We start from the raw sequence: 16394 nt of genomic DNA, 5'->3' as shown, positions 1-16394 counted from the left end.
CTATCAAATTTCTCGCCAAGTCGTAGTCTTCTGGTCCGCGCATTTATCCGCGATTCTTGAAGGTGGGGGAATGGCGTAAGCTCGTCGTTACATTTCTAAAAGTTCAGGCATTAGGCCGCTGACGAAGCCGTGCCCATTACGTAAGTCGTATTTAGGGAAAGCTGAATAAGACTCGTGAATCGAGCAGCCCACTCTACGGACTCGAGGCACGCGATAATTACAGTCAACTCGATGGGTAGCTTCAGTCGTTTCTGTATCGTGCCTCCAGCAATCTTTCACTGAAATAACGTTGCCCCTGAGTCCCGACGTTTTCATTTAAGTGGATTCCCTTCTATTATGCACACTTTGACGAAGCTGGCGACGTAATTTCCTGTCTGGCAACCGGGCTCCAGCCAGGTGTAGCGTGTCTCACGATCAGGAATAGGAGCGGGATTCGTCAACTTTTACGCGCTTCCTGCGCGCGTTTCTTGACGCATTGCTCGAGTCAGTCGTTTGGCGCGATGCCGGTTCAGTGTCGTCACAAGACGTCCCGCAGCCCGTGGCTGAAAAAAGAGCGCAACCACCGTAACTTTCGGGTGCACCCTTGGGCCCCCCAGCCGTGGTTCGACGCACCGCAGCCAGACGCGAATTCCTCGGGCAACATCGTCGCGTTTTACGGTCCCAAATTACCTCTGTCAACCTTTCCCAACCAGCTCGAGCGCGTCCTTGTTCGCCAAACATCGACAGTCATCCTATCCACCCTGTTCTTAGAGACTCGTGCTCGAGCGGGGGGAAAAAATAATACCGCTTCCTAAAAATCGCCACGGTCGATTGATCCTCTCGACAAGACCGCCTGCCGTCGTGTAAAAACGCCGAGGCTCGACGAACGGTTCACTGGTCGCCACAAAAATTCAATTACACGCGGGCGGCGGGGGGACGTCGGAGGCGGAGTAAGGCCGGCGAGAGTCTTGGGGTGGACGAGGAATGTCTGGAATAAAATTCACGCTGGAACGTGGATCCTCCGACCTTAGACCGGCGCGAGTCCTTGGCGCAGGGGCGCCCAGCGTCGCGACGTCCAGCGCTGGCTCGGCTGCGGGGGCGGAGGAGAAAGAATCGCGAAGGTAAAGGGAATGGGGTGGGGGCCTGGCGCACGGTGCATCGACTCGAGGAGAGAAGGGGGTTGATTCATCGTGGAGGCCGCACTCGGCTTCACGCAGTCGTAGAACGAATCTCGTTCATCGCGATTCTGGACGAGCGGGACAGGCCAGTTACGCGTCTTCCACGCGAAAGTCAAGGACGCGAGAGTCCACGGAATTCTGACTCCCACATTCTCGAGACACGCGGGGCAACCGACACGAGAAAGTCGCTCGGTACGGTCGTGCGCGGAATACGGTTTTTGCGTTTGGTCCTCGTCGCCTAGAGGGAGGAGAGGAGACCCCGGCGTGGATTCTGCTGGCGTATTTCGCCGGAGTTTGATCGCGTTCGGGATTAGCAAGACCGTAAGATTTGTTGCGGGTGGAAGGAATACAGTGGGGTATACACTCGGGGGTCGTGTGCGAGCCAACAAATGTGTAACTTCGTCATTGATTACGAGGCTGTGCGTTAGCTAGAAGAAGTCTAGCGAGGTCCTAAAGTAACAGGGGATGGTGGTTGTCGTGTATTTGAGTGTTGGAAGTCAAGAGTTCAAATTGAGAGGTAGTGGAAGGTACGGGGTACTCAGGACTCGGGATCACTAGCATCTTCAACCTCTGTTTCTTTTACAACCTTGCTTATGTTCCTTCCGCTCGCAATAAGGTCATTACGTCGTCGAGTCTGTGCACGAAGTTGGTGGTAATCGTTGATAGGAAGAAATCACAGCTCGCGTATCGCGTCCATGAATCCAACGAGGAGTTTCTCTATGACAATACGTGCCTACACGTTATTCTAAGTTGATGATTCACCGTGTACATTGGAAGCGTCTAACTTTCATATTCAATTTGTCCCGGTTACCTTTTTTGGTCAACCGGTTGCTCCTCGAGAGATTTCGTCTCCTCTTTACCTAGCGACGAGCCGCCCAAACCAGCTGGTTTAATCGACGCCCCTGTTCTAATCGATTACTAAACGATGTTTGCTGTGAAACAGTTGCTCGAGGCTGGATCGTGACTGCTCATAATGGTCGTCGCGATGCTCGCCGACTACGGGCAACCCGATTTAGGTACGTCAACCATTGTTCGCATTCTTGCCGCCTGAGTAGCTAGCTTATCCTTTGCTCCCACCACGATCTTTTATCCCGCGATTTCACCCGGTTACTTCTAAGTCAACGCCGGCTGAAACCAACGAAACACGTACGCGGCATGACGCAACCGTTTCGAGCAACGGTGCGAAAATACGAGCACCTTGATTGGCGCGATAAAGGAAGTAAACAAACGTACAATTCCACGTCCCGGGATGGTAATTACGGAGCAATTCTGTAATGCAATATCGATCCTCCTCTAATTACCACGCGCATTCTTTCTCCGCCCAAGGAAATTGCTGGGTGTAACGCGAGGTTCGCAAAACCCGGTTCATACGTGAACCGTAACGTCAGGAGGGGATCGATGCTTCCGAAGAATTTCGCGTGGTCGTGCAAAACGGAATCGCTCGGTTAAAAAGTTCTTGGAACAAACGGGACAGACAGCCCGCTTGGAGAAGCAACGGCGGCTGTGCTGGGGGTCTTTATTTATGCCGTGCAAAAAGGTGGTCACGCCGAAATTCGTCGCGACGAATTTGCAAGCCGGCGACGTTCAACCGGTCCTACGGATTATGCCGTTAAATTGCACAGAACGGGCAACGGTATATCCGGAACGGAGTACTCTTTTATCCGTGCCCGGGGACAAAAATTTCTTCCAGCTGTTCTTTGGCGTTCAAAGTCAACGATTTCTTCCCATAATACGCGCATCGTGACTCCGCTGACATTGTTACGAGCCACCAATCACTTCCACGTACCCGCAGAGGTCCGCGGGCCTTTCCACCGGCTAATCGATTTCACGACGAAATTTCGCTAACGCGCGTTTAGGGACTGCTTTCACGTCGAACAAAGGCCGAACGGTCGTGTGCGCGTAGCTTGTCTCCTCGGTATTATCGCGCTTTTTAAGGCGAGGCGAAGTCGATTTCCTTCGTCGCGTCTCGAGGAAGCGTGGTATCGCTTTCGCGACAGGTTGCTAACCCGCGGATGCGTTCGACGAGGAACTCCGCGGAAAGGGTGTCGACGAAAATAGCCCCTGAAACGCGAGGATTCTGGCTACGAGAAAGCGCGATTTGGAATCATTTTCAAGATTTCTTCCTTCTTCTTTTTAACATAGTTCAGGGTTAACGCTTCGTTACGTCAGCCATGTATGACTGACCCATTAGAGCCTTTTCACAGAACACTGTTCCGCCTCTCGAGTGGAATTTCAAATCAATACGCTCACACACTCCAAGCACCAGTCGTGAGGCAGAAAAGTGTCTCGCCTGAAATGGCCCTTAGAAGATTGCCACGGAGAATGTTGATTTTGGATCTAGTTGCGTCATTTTTCATGCAACCTTGGAATCGTTGCTTGTAATTAGACATGGCACACTCGAATCCAAGCGAAATTTTCCGCGTTTCGCGTCTGAACGAGACAACTTCCGAGTGAATCAGCAGTGTCTGGCTGGGTGCCCTGATTCGTGATCGCATTGACGCCTCGCGCGAACGGCTCTTAATCCACCCCGGTGATTGTTTAAAGGCGTCGCACGTGCCCTGCTCGATGAGTGACGCATGCGGGCGTGCACATAAATCATGGCCTAGGTCAACAAATCTTATCGCTCATACGAGAGGCACGTATGCACGCGGACGTTTTTCCCTCGCCTTTCCCAACTTTCAGTCCCCCCGTGCGCCGTTTGCGCCACACGGGTGCATTATCCCGTTTACCGACCATTGTTCTTGCAGCTTTTCACCGGGACGACAGCTGGCGTCTTGTTTTTCCTCGTAGTCAGAGATAGCGTAGGTTGTGTGCCAGGCTCTGGCAGCCAGGGGATGGTGGTCCCTAATTCATACTCGACTCTTGTTTGCGCTTAGGTGGTGGGAAGCTTTGTGCCCGTGGCCCTGTGTCCCTGTAACGTTGAACGTTCAAGGGAACCGGACAAATATTTGCCCAGATACTGTCGGCGTTCGCGGCGCACCAGTGTCTGGGGATTCGTGAAACTCGATAAGAGTCCCGGGGAAACGGTCTACGAGGTACACGTAACACGGTTACAAGAAAAGTGCCCCTGTTCCGTGCTGGCGCGCGTTGTCGCGCAGCAATTCACGAGGCATTGTTCTCCGACGCTTTTCAGGCCAGGCCAGAAAAGTGCAGCTGCCTTTTCCCTTTGTACGGCCCGTTGTGACGGTCCAGATTTCGCGAGATCACAAATTGCTCACCGTCCAAACACTCTAGCCCGCTCTCCGCGCCTGCCTCCCGTCCCACCTATGCGAACGTAAATTCCCTTCCGTAATTTGCGGCCGCTGCGACTGGCTCGTTCTTTCTGCGACGTCGCCTCTCCCTTGACGAGCGGGACGCTCTCTAAACGAGCTCTTTCACCGCGAATTCTTCACCGAAAACTTGCCCGGTTGCATCGAGCCGGCGGGTGGGTTGGCCAGGCGAAAGGTCGATTTGGACGGCTGTCTCTCCCTGCGAGCCGAACGGTAATCGCGGTTGCGTCACTATCGCTTTCTGCCTCGTTAAGTCGCGATGCAGCAATTAACGATCCCTGGATTGACCCGCTCCGCGGTACTTTCGATTCCTTCGGGAATGCATGGAACGCTCGTCGAACAGTGATCGATGCTCGATGATCGATCGCCGGTTCTGCCCCGTTTCGCAGCTAAGAGTGGCCTGGGTTAATCCGACGTTAACGGGGCGCGCTCGATCGTCACTTATCCGGGCGTCAAATACATTTGCATAACTGGCAACGAGCCGAAACGCAGAAACGATTGTCGGCGCGTACGCGACGCGGGGCTTCGCGGCGGCTCGATTATTATCCAGTGCGTTATAACTCGCGAGCGAGTACGCGCGTTCCGTGCCGTAATCAACGGCTGCGAGCCGCCGTATAATTGAATATTAGAAACGTGTAGCGCGGCTCGTACGAGCCGCATTAAACGAGTTTTTACGATTGAAACCCGCCAGACAGACCGGGATAGACTACTGCGCAGCATTATGCAATTATTACCGCACTCGCGCGGCGCAATTTGCTGTTTTCCGAGGGACACAATGCTGGGGAAAGAGGTGTCCGATATACAGGTTGCTTTTGATAGACTGGTCGAGGCTTTGAATGTGAGAAGAGGTGTATGCTAGCTGTATTCTAAATAGTAGGGTTTGTCGGTTTTAAAAAACAGGGTTTAAAAGCCGCTTTTTCTTTATAAATTTGTAAAATTCGAAAATCGGTTTTAAATTTAAAAAACCGGTTTTATGTACTAAATTTAATATACAGAAATGAATTAATTATTTAAATAAAAACGTTAACATTTTTACTTGAAATCGGCTCGGATACAAGCATATTGTAATAGGTAACAGTTTACTGTAAAACTACTCTTCATGAGTTCATATTTTCAGAAAAAAGTACTAAATGGAATAAAGATTTATAATTGGGTACCACCTTTTAAAAGATTTATATTTTCTACGGATTTTAGTTATTATAATTTTTTTTATTTGGTTCTTTATAGATAGAGTATATTTTTTTGTTATATATTTGTAATTCCATAATATAGAGGAAACTGAAATTTTTTAAAATAGGTGCAAGTATTTATTTACTATTTTAATTATATTTCTGTGAAAATTCGAAAACCGATTTAACCGTTTTTTTTTTTGGGAACAGTGGAATTTGAAAACCAGCTTTTTCAAAAGTCGGTTTTTGTATAAACCCTACTAAATACCATCGACGCTGTGGGTCTGTTTATGTTCAGATTCAAATCAATCAATCAGCCCAGATTGTTAGTCCTTTTTATAGACCCGCATGGTTACTCGCGTCACTTTATGTAGGTCTTCGATAGATTCTGATAGTTAATGCGTCGACTCATTGCGACTGCAATGCACGATGCGTGTGACCTGCAGGTGTACCCTCTCTGCCTCTCCAGCCCATCTCTAGTCCCTCCTCGGTACACCATCCACGAAGCACAAGCCCAGAGCGTTGATGGAGCTTGCGCGGACATTCTGCGTATCGATGGAACTCAGATCGACGTAACGAAAATTCCATTCCCGCTAGTTTCCTCCTTGTACTTTGCTATCCGAATAATTGCTCGTAGCTGACGAATACCGCGCGTTTGATCCACGCTTTAATTACTATCGCGCGAGCTAGCGTTTCTCTGTGCCGGGGGAGCAGGATATTATTTAGTAGAGAAACCTCTGGACGCGAGCTAGCGGCGGCCTTCAGCGAGTTTTCGATAACAAATCGTTTTCACGAGGGCTGCCCTGGCGGGCGATTTGCGTGGTTGGTCGCCGATCGCGTTACATGCTTGACCTATTCGCGCAGCTATTTGCGTGGAACGCGCAACAAATTGCTGCGCCTCTCTCGTTAGGAGCTGGGCTAATTCGTCGCGTACCAGCATTCACGCGCACGGTCTCGCGTTACACCATCCCCCGCTGGAAACGCAGGCTCGTGATCCATAACGAGCACGGGCCGGCCGAATGTACGCGCGACACAACGAGCTCGCGAGCAATGAACGGGTCCCAGATCGAAGAAGCCCAGCCGAGCATGGACTCCAGCTTCCTTCTAGCGGTGGTTTCTACACGGTGTAGTCGCCACTAAGGGGGGCTGAGTATTCATGTTATGGATATCGGACACGGAAGCCGAATAGATGGCGAAACGATTCCCGCGGCTTGAATATATTTCTGTTCGGGCTCGCGATTCACCGCGAAGCGTACCGTGAAGTTAAACGCGAGGTCTCTCGCTGAATTGGCACGCCGAGCGTCTTCACGATGGGCTGCGCGCCGTGTAAGGAGCGATACCAGACGCGTGAAGATCACGGAGATCCGCCGTCCTGCGCGGCACTCGTAGAAACAGTGGAAATGCATAAATTTGCCTGGCAAAGCGGAAGTCTGCGCGCGGCTGGTCTGCCGGCTCGGGCTGGACGCGTCGATTTGGAAAAGTCTTGGCGTAGAAATCGCGGTCACGCTCGCGTTCTATCGCTGTTCTTTTGCATTAGGGTCATCGGTTAGCCTTCCACCGATAATATGCAATATAATAGAAAGTCGCTTGTCGCGCTGTTATTAATTTGTGGTTGTATTTTCGCGTGCCTCCTTCGGAGCGGCCGTTACTTTCTAGAATTAACAAGAGGAGCTATTCTTTATTGGACGGCGATCGTTCGAGATTGTGTTTCACAGTGGAATTGCCCGAGCATTCGAAATTTGAGTCGAGTGAAACTCGTCTCGTGGAACCATATCGAATACTTGACTGCCTGAGTCGCTACTATCCAAGTTTTCCGAATACCCACGCCCTCGTTTCGTTCAACCTATACGATTGCAATAATCGTTAATTGCCAGTGACATTTGCCCTCCGATTTTACCATCGCCCCGCGTAATAACCAAACGTTTTTTTTCTTCTTGTTTTCAGGTAAGCAAGCAGAATCCTGATTGTGTGTGGATTGTGTGCGACTGTGGGTTGACTCTAAGTCGCTACCTCAGCGGGCGGTGAGTTTTATGCACATTCTCCCTACGGTCGTACAGTTGAGCCGTGAGTTACGGTAATTCGAATCGGTTACCGCTTCCATTATATTCCGCAATGCGAGATACAGTTGGCAGGCTTTCTTAATTAAACCTTCGCAGCCTGACTTGGTGGTTTTTCTATTTGTTTATACGGGGAGCCATGCTGCGTGAAGGAAACTGATGTAATTATCGCGGCGGACCAAGCTAGAGTGGTCTTGGAACAGGCTCGGGATCTTTATAAGCGGTAACCGACGATCCGACAATAAGAAAAGTTTGCGCCATGTTAAACCACTAAACCTCGTTGTTCGCTGTATCATACAGCGTATCGCGAGCATCGATCATCGCGCGCGTTTCAGATTCCGCTTTAAACGTCAATGGCCGGGAGTCTAGACTCTACCGATCAGGAATCTTCCGCGCTGTCGGGGAACACGCTGCTTTTTCCCAAGGGACATTGCGCGATCCAACTGCAATGGAAAGTTCGCGACAGGGAGTTGAGAAATAGGCAGAAACAAGACACACTTCGCGGGAATTAATTCCGAGCGGGCTGGGAGATAGCCGGATTAAAAGCGACGCGAGTGCAAGGGGTTAACGAACGCGATTCGCAGGCATCGCGCGCGAGCGTGTTGCGGTTTTTCGAGGTCGGATGATAGGCGTGTAGACGGGGCTGTTAGACGCGCGACAGTGCGTGTACAGGTTGAAAGAGAAGGCTCAATTCCCGGGATAGTTTCTCACGATAGGTGGGTCACCGAAGGTGCGCTCGTATCGGCGATCACGCAGAATCCGTGCCGGGGAAAACGGTACCGCGGAACCTGTTATCTCGGCCAATAATTCCGCGCGATTATATTCGAACGGCTCCTCCGCGTGCGTACGTACGAGCGACGCCTAGGTAATCGTGCCGTGTTTTATGCCTCGCGCCGATCCTTCGCGGTCAATGCCCGTCGAAATTACGTCTGGCCCCCCCTTGTCGATCGAGTGCCGGACAGAACCGAATTACGGGAAACGGATTGCCGCGTGCCGATGCACGCCAGCGAAACGGTATCCAAATCAATTTATACCGAATCGACGGCTGCGGTCGTAATTTATCTGCAAATTAGTGCCATTAAACTGCAGAATGGACCTCGGAACGATGCTTTTACGACGGCACCGCCGTTCCTCGAAATCGCGCTTGTTTTTTTTCACGGTGGCTCGTTAATTTCCCGGCGGCGACTTTCGCACGGGACCGTAAGAACGCGCAATAATCACGCGTAGAACGACCTTGTTAAGTCGCGTCCGCGAAACGCGAGCCTCGGCTACACGGCTGGGGAATCGCATTAACACGGGCAGCAAGCCGTTTCGGTTGCTCATTAACATCCGCGAGCAACACGGCTTTAATTGTTTCCATCTCGAACGTGATTCACTATTCCACCGGAACGCCCACAGTGAAGGAAAACGGTACCTCTACGGGGAGAGGAAAAGTAAAGGGGGAGGTCGATCGCCGATGGAATTCTTCGATTTCGTGGCAGAGAGGTATTAGGAGCTTCCGCGGAAACGATGAGCTTCCTTGAGCGTGTCCGACTAATTTTCTGAATCTCACTCCGGCCGACGATAAGGAGCTCGTTAAATTCCTTTTAATTGCCTGCCAGGCCCGCTGCAGAACGACTTTCGCGCTCTTTCCCCTCGACCTGGGCTCGGTTCGAAGGGCAATCCGCACCGGTAACTTCGGAACGGCACGTATTCGTAGCTAAATAGCACGAATGCTGCTGGCCCGTCCTCCTACGTTCTCCAGTCTGTTCTCGTTAATGGCGCGGTGCAATAATTGCGCGCGCGCGCGCCGAGAATTAATTAGAGCGTCTATGGTGATAACGAGTCCGACACGTTTGTCGTAATCCGCTTTCAACGTTCCCGATCGCGATCACCGATACAGCGTCGGTTATAATTCTAATTAGTCGTCGATAAGTCCTAATGACACGGTCTCGTTGACTGACACGTTTGCCGCGTCACGTTCCTTCCAATCCATTTGGACCGGCGACATGTGTAGCGCTTGTATTTAGATCGCGCTTCGGAGGATTAATTCCTATTCCACACGCTATTTAATAACCTTTCCTCGTCCCGTTTCGCGTTTTTTGTCGTACGTGCTCGGCTAGTCTGCCACGCGTCAGATGATAGATAAAGCTCGTGGTCTGCGGCACTTGTTAGCCTCGTTGCGCTTGACGCGACAGATCGATGCTGTCCGGGCGGTGTTTAGACATGCAAACGACTAAACAAGTTTCGATGGATTCGCGATTGGCCCGGCCGATAATCGAAAACAGCCACGGTTAAACACTCGCTCGGGACAATGGGGCGGTTTGTTCTCTGAGCTTGCTCGAGACCCCGGAACCACCCACGTGTTCCGCGAGCTTGCCCCGAGGCTTTCTACTCGACTTGGACCCTCGTGCAATCGTCGCCTGGGATCGAGCGCTTGCAAACGAGGAAACCTCCGAGACCAGCGTCGATCTATCTAGGCCATTCATTCTCGCGAATTATCAATGCTGCGCCGATCGTTTATTCGGCAATGTTAGACGATCGCCTGCGCTCACGTTGCATTTGAAGTTGGCCGGCAGTCGCGCGAGGGTTTACTGCTGCTGAAATACAGAAGCGTCTTCGGAGCTGACGCAGTCTTTCCACGTCTCTCGCTGGGAAGGCGCGATAGAACCGAGAGAAACCGTGTCAGGCGAGCTTGTACGCGTAATCATCGCCGTCCATCACCGAGCTTCTTTCACGCGTCGACCAGAACGAATCCATCAGGCGGTTCGTCCGCGCAGAGCCCCAGGTCCAGGTTCGCTGAAAGACGCGAGGAAAGGCAGGATGGACGACCTCGCCCACGTTCCATTACCTGATTACGTAAACCTGACAGACACGAACCTTCGTGGAAAGGCTGGAAACGAACAAGTTATCCAGCCGACGTCGAGGCCAGCAACGTTAAATTGCGAAGTCCTATTTAACGCGTCGCTTTAGCCAGCTGGGTGTGACTGTCTCCTCCACCGTCTATGCGATCTTACGACCTCTGTCCATCATGATGCCAATGTGCTACGTGCTAATTTCTCTTGTTTACCGCTGACGCGCGGCTTTTTCCTGCGACGATCACCGGTCGACCGTCTACACCGACAGGCTATCAAGCGCAGGTGCGTTTAGTCGCCTCCCTTATCTGCTCTGCTGATACCAGCGGGTAGAAAGCAGATCGAGGTAGATCAAGATAGATCCACAGGATCGTCACGGGTCGCGATCCCTTTCGTTCCAATTTCCACAAGCTTACGCTGCTAAGAAAAGCGTGCTCAGAGCCGCGACCCAAGGACGCCTGTTGCTGGGAAACGTTACGATAAGCAGTGACGTGTTTCATAGTTTCCCGATGACGGTCGTCGCGTAAGTGCGCTCGTGAACCGACAGCGATAATTGAGGAAAATTACCTGGCGATCTGATTGTCGAGAATCTCCCCTGATCGGTTCTCGCGATGAGATCGACTCTACCTTTTCGCCCGTGGTGCGAGCGCTTTGTGCTCGTTCCTGGCGTGCCGCGGTAAATCATTTCGGTGTTCGCGGGTTCATTAATCATTTGGCCGCCTTGCGTACGCGCGATATAAAACAGAATAGATTACGCACGTACAGTGTTCGGAAAAAAAGAGTCGCCCGGACTGATTAAGTCCTTGGCCGGCGAGCACGGCGTTAATTACTCGTCTAGATTCAGTTCCCTTTCGACTTGCTCGTCCAGTTTATGGGTGGTCTTCCGCGAGTAACTCGATTCTTCGCCAGCACTTTTTCGATCTCGCGAAGACCCAGCGTGCATCTCGCGCTCCCGCCGGCCTCCTCTGGCGAAAATTCTTCGACCATCCTGGTGAAAGTCGCTGGAAGATACTGCGTTCCATACCAATCAGCGACGCAATTAAGCAATAGTGTTGCATATTATCGCCAAGCTACGATTTCGAGCTTACATAACCAGCGAGCTGTACTCGAAGTGATCGAGAACCATTGCGATTTCTCATTATGAGTCACGGTTATCTCTGTTCACGATGCTTGAAAATACCATGTATCAGCGGAGTTAGGCTCCAGCGGCATATGGCCGCTCGATAACTTATCAGCTCCTCGCTCCCGATCTGTTTGCATCGAGGCTCGAGTCACTAAAATCCACGGAACGAAAACACTCGTACCGTAGCCCTGGTCTTCGCTCGAGATAACGAAGTCGCCGCGGTGGGAACGACGCCGGTAGAACGTTTGCAGAAACGCTCGTTTTTAGGGGACCGGTTGATGTCGGAAAGGTGAAGGTCGAGTGGAGTCGAATCGAGTCATTGAATCGTGTAAAAGTCCCCCGATGACCCTGAAGTTGGAATCCGGCCGGGCGAGTGTGACTCGACAGCCAATATGTACTCATTTGACGAGGCTGGCATATCGAACGAAATTTCCCTCGCAGCCACAGGGGAAACGTTATTGGGCGGTCCTGGGTTCCCTCGATAGCCGTGATTGCACGTTCACGGTGTCTTTATTACGCTGCTCGTTGTGCCTCGGATAATTGATAATTATAGGAAGCCGCAACTGGTCGGTGGACTAAAATTACGAATGCCTCTGTGGCCGCAACAATTCAATCTTCGGGGCGTCGTTCCAACGGCGAGCACTCTGTTAATTCCGGCAAGTTACCGCGTAATTGCTGGCGATTGCTTTAAAGGGAGCCACCGGGGGTATTACGGTTAATTGGAATCTTTCATCGGCTGTCTATGACGGGTGCAGGACCGTGTAAGAACGTGCACGCGTGGGCGCAATTAAACTCGGGTCCGCAGAGTGGGCTTCGGCGGGTGTAACTTTAAGAGAACTCTTTTAAAGCTTTCGAGGTAACGATCGAGTACCCTTCGCACGAGTCGCTTAGAATTTAAAGTAACGCGACCGTCGGCGTAGCTCGCGCGAGGTGCGCGAGTAGTGGAGCAAGAACACGTAACAGGAGCGCCGAAGTTACGCAAAAGTGGCCTCTGAGGGGAACAAAAGACGAGGAAGACAATGATGAGACTCTGTCCGGAATGATGACGTGTACGCGATACAATGCCGCGACTTACATAAGCGCGGAAATCGTGCATTATACTCGGTGGCGAGTCGAACAGACTCTGAACGGGTAAAGGCTCTCCGTCTGTCCGTCCGGTTCACCTTTGCTAGGACGGTCGGTGCTCTTCAAGGTCGAGGTGAAGGCCTCTCGTAACCCGTCGCCTCGCCACTCGGTCTAGGTCGTCGGACCGGATGGGCGAACCTCGGGTTTTAGCCATCTTGCGTCCTTCTGTAGGACGCTTCTGAATTCCTTCTCGTAGTTTCAGGATGTTACCTAACAGGCTACACCGATGCCAATGACCTAGTAGATCATTATAGGAAATTGAACGGTGTGCTCAGGTGTTTCATAACTCGGCTCTCAACGCGGGCTGTCCGTACTATGTAATGGTTTATTATAAATATGCAGTCCTACCAGCCTGAATAGATTGCAGCAGAGATTGAAATAATTTATGATGCCTGATCGGCCGATAAATCTTTTTGTAGCACCTAATGTGACCGTGATTGTGTTCTTGTAGGACTCAGCTGGTATTTGTAACAAAGGTCTTGAATTAATGGGACTAGGTCAATTGGAATTGGACGAAATTATCATACGGAACTGTTTTCGGAAATATTAAAGGTAACAAAGACAGGCTTCGCGTCGCTGATCCTGTTACAATGGTACCGGAGTACCATTAATTGTCTTGCCATCGTCTTTCAATTTTTAACAAATTTTCACGCCACTCCTTGAACCGAGTTATCACCTCCAGGAGAGGAGACCCCTAGGTCCTCGTTTACGAGGAACATCGGCGCGGAATAATTTATTCGCGGTAGAATTTATACCCCGACTGCGTCCGCCGCGTGAGAAGCGTGGAAATAAATATCGAATTATGCCGTATCGTGTGTCGTAAAAAGGAAAATCCATCGCGCCGGGCACTCGTGTGCAGGCCCGAGGAAAAAATCTCGACGCGCCGGGGATAGCCGACGTGACTTCTTTCGCGGAGAGGAAGCTCGAAATAATCACGATCGCGGCTAGAAACCGTAACTTTCCTGGATAAACCAGCCTCTGCCAGGACTGCGTGACTAGCATAACGTTGCCACGATCCAAGGACGCCTATGGTAACTCGATTCATCACCGGTGCTTCGTTTTTCCAGCGATTTTCACGCCCACTCGCCTCTCCCCTTCGACAGTCACTTTCCCATCGAAATGTTCCCTCTGCTTTCCACTCTTTCAGACGTTGTTAAAAATACGACGACACACCTTTAACCGCGCGAAAATCCAATAATCATCGCCGTTTGACATTCTTGAGTGTCAGGTGAATCGGTATCAAGCCGCGTCGGAATTCGCGTTTCGACGGGCAACAAGCAGTCGGCTCGCGTTCGACCTTTTCAAACCGTATTTCCTCGAATAATAAATGGTTATCGCCGCTATCGGGTAGCATTAAAGGATTATGAAACCCGCGGCGTTACTCCATGCATCGATATATCAGCCGCGGGAGAAAGCGTCGTAGTTTTTCGCGTAGACAAGCCGAACCGTCACTTCTCCCCAGGTTTAATTTATATCGAAAACAGGGATGAACGGTTTCTACGGCTTTTGTTCCTCGTGCTTTGCATGCACGCGAACGGGTGTTCCTGGTGTTTGATCGAGGGTCCCATGAATGCACCGTCCGCGGGGCCATTCATAGAATTTATCGCGAGCCAATGTTTTTTTTTATTTTCCCTTCCACGCGAACAATGTTTTCCCGTCTGATCACTGTCGACCGTTAAGGCTATTCTTGAGATTACGGATAATATTGGGCAGCGTTTGTCTTTATACTTTCACCCCGACTCATTACTTCGCAATGGTGCGCGAAAGAAATGAATCCTAGTCCTCGGTTTTTGACTAGGTCAGTGCCCCTTTTCCTTTCAGCTGTTTGTCAGGAATTACTCTGTTGCGAAGGAACTGGAGGATATTGAGCATCTGGACTAACCAAAGAGCTCGATTAATGGCTTAGCAAACACATCAGATGCTTGGCAATTACGACTAGCGTAGCGTAGCGATTAAATATAGCTCGGGTTTCATAATGAACTGGCCGAGTCGCGATACTTTGACGGTCCAATGGGAGACGTTGAAATCGTACTTAAAAAACGAGGTTCCGCGAGTCGGAGTAATCTTGATTACAGCTGAGTGCAAAATTTCGACACGGTCTTATCAATCCTTTAATTCGTCGACAGATACCCCTCTCGTACAGCCACCTGCATTTCACGAGCACGCGCTCTTGTTTTCGCAGCTGGCTTTGAACTTGCCCTTATTTTAAGAAGAGACCTCGAGGCATTCAGGTCTCCTATCGAACGGAGACCCCTAGAGGAAGAATTCCAGCGAAATTAAGCTGCCTGCTTTATCACGGAACAATTAAACTTCAACGCGCCGCGAATACACCTTCGAACCCAGACCTTTGTTCGATTCCAGATTGCCATCACATAGATTACAGATACTACACAGACGACCCCATCTAGAGAGTCATGCGTGAAGCCAATTTATTTTTTAATGATACAGATCCGTTTTCAGATTCCTTAACTCGCTTCGAACGCAGCTACACAATCGTTTATGTTAATACTGCCAGACACTTGCTGTCATGTTAAACTCTGCATACCAAAGGGTTCTCTGCCGTTAACAATCCTATATTATAAGACGCTTAAGGTTAAAGTGACCAGACGTCCCGCATTTGAGCCCTTTGTCCCGCAAAGTGTCCCGGATTGGACATGGAACCTTTTACATTTTCGCAGTAGCACGAAGTTACTGTTTCCTCTACTTTTTTTGTTGCGAAAAAAGAAATATTTTTAATTTCGTTTCAACGTATCACTTTATAATCAGAAGTATGTATTTTTAAATATATTGTAAATGCTTTAATAAATTACGGAAAAGATCTCCTCACGGATCTGTTAACCTTTTTTTTTTGCTTGCTTGCTTGTCCCGCATTGGAACAGAAGATATCTGGTCACTTAAGGTGGATGTTCGTTTGTTAGCAAAATCTTTCCAGAGGATTTTTTCGTACTTCCCGATGACCTACAAAATTCAGATTCGGCATGAAGTTTCCTCGGCACTCAAAGATGCCGTAAAAAATCCGAAACCTGGGAAATTCGATAATGGGTAGTACCTGCGGCCTAAAACAGGTATTATGTACAATGTAGTAGCCGCTACTGCATTGTATGTTGGCCCTCACGCGGGTCGAGCTCGAGCTGAAAGGCGAAGCGAGACAAAGTATCGTGCTTTCTCTCTTTCGTAGCCGACGGTAACTTCGTGTCGACTCTTTCGTCCTCTTTCGCTCGCTCACGAGTTCTCTCAGTCTTGACCGAAGGATTCCAAGAAGTGGAGGAGATTCAAACGCGCGATCAACGCAGAGTCGAAATGCGCCCTTTATTTGGGCTCTCGTGGAGGGAAACGAAAAAGCTTTGTTGTAAGAGTGCATATGCTCCACAAATTTCTTTGATTCGGGGTCTTTGTCACGCATTAGTTGTAATAATATCGAGAATTATTTCTTTTTTAGGGGGAGGGGGGTCTCAAATGTCGCTGGGCACTGAGTGTGGATGCGTATGTGACTTAGGCCCCTCGAAATGCCGTTCAGGAGACCAATTAGACAGGTACCCTTCTGGTACCCAAAAGTTGTAAAATTTCGTATTTCGCAGCGAAAATTGTTTCCAGGGGGGTTTCCAACAAAAATTGTGGTTATCTTAGGCGTCTTATTAAATAGGATAGTAATGTCTGGCG

The 16394-nt window shown here is 50.3% G+C and overlaps 1 protein-coding gene across 8 annotated transcripts in view; it reads left to right on the top strand.

Annotated features, from left to right (window-relative positions):
* The window catches only part of LOC143373266 (uncharacterized), a 157358-nt gene that overhangs the window by 7996 nt on the left and 132968 nt on the right, over positions 1 to 16394 (top strand). For 3 of the 8 annotated variants that reach the window (XM_076820365.1, XM_076820359.1, XM_076820353.1), the window contains exons 1-2: positions 1209 to 1349; positions 2101 to 2173. The exons of the other annotated variants lie outside the window; for them this stretch is intronic. In XM_076820365.1, coding sequence (XP_076676480.1) covers positions 2131 to 2173 — 43 coding nt within the window. In that variant the 5' untranslated portion in view covers positions 1209 to 1349; positions 2101 to 2130. Of the gene's footprint in view, positions 1 to 1208; positions 1350 to 2100; positions 2174 to 16394 lie in introns of those variants that run through there. 8 annotated transcript variants of the gene reach the window in all.

The sequence above is a fragment of the Andrena cerasifolii genome, chromosome 9 (genome assembly GCF_050908995.1).
Source record: "Andrena cerasifolii isolate SP2316 chromosome 9, iyAndCera1_principal, whole genome shotgun sequence".
Taxonomy (NCBI): Eukaryota; Metazoa; Arthropoda; class Insecta; order Hymenoptera; family Andrenidae; genus Andrena; species Andrena cerasifolii.
This window is presented reverse-complemented; position numbering and strand designations above follow the sequence as displayed.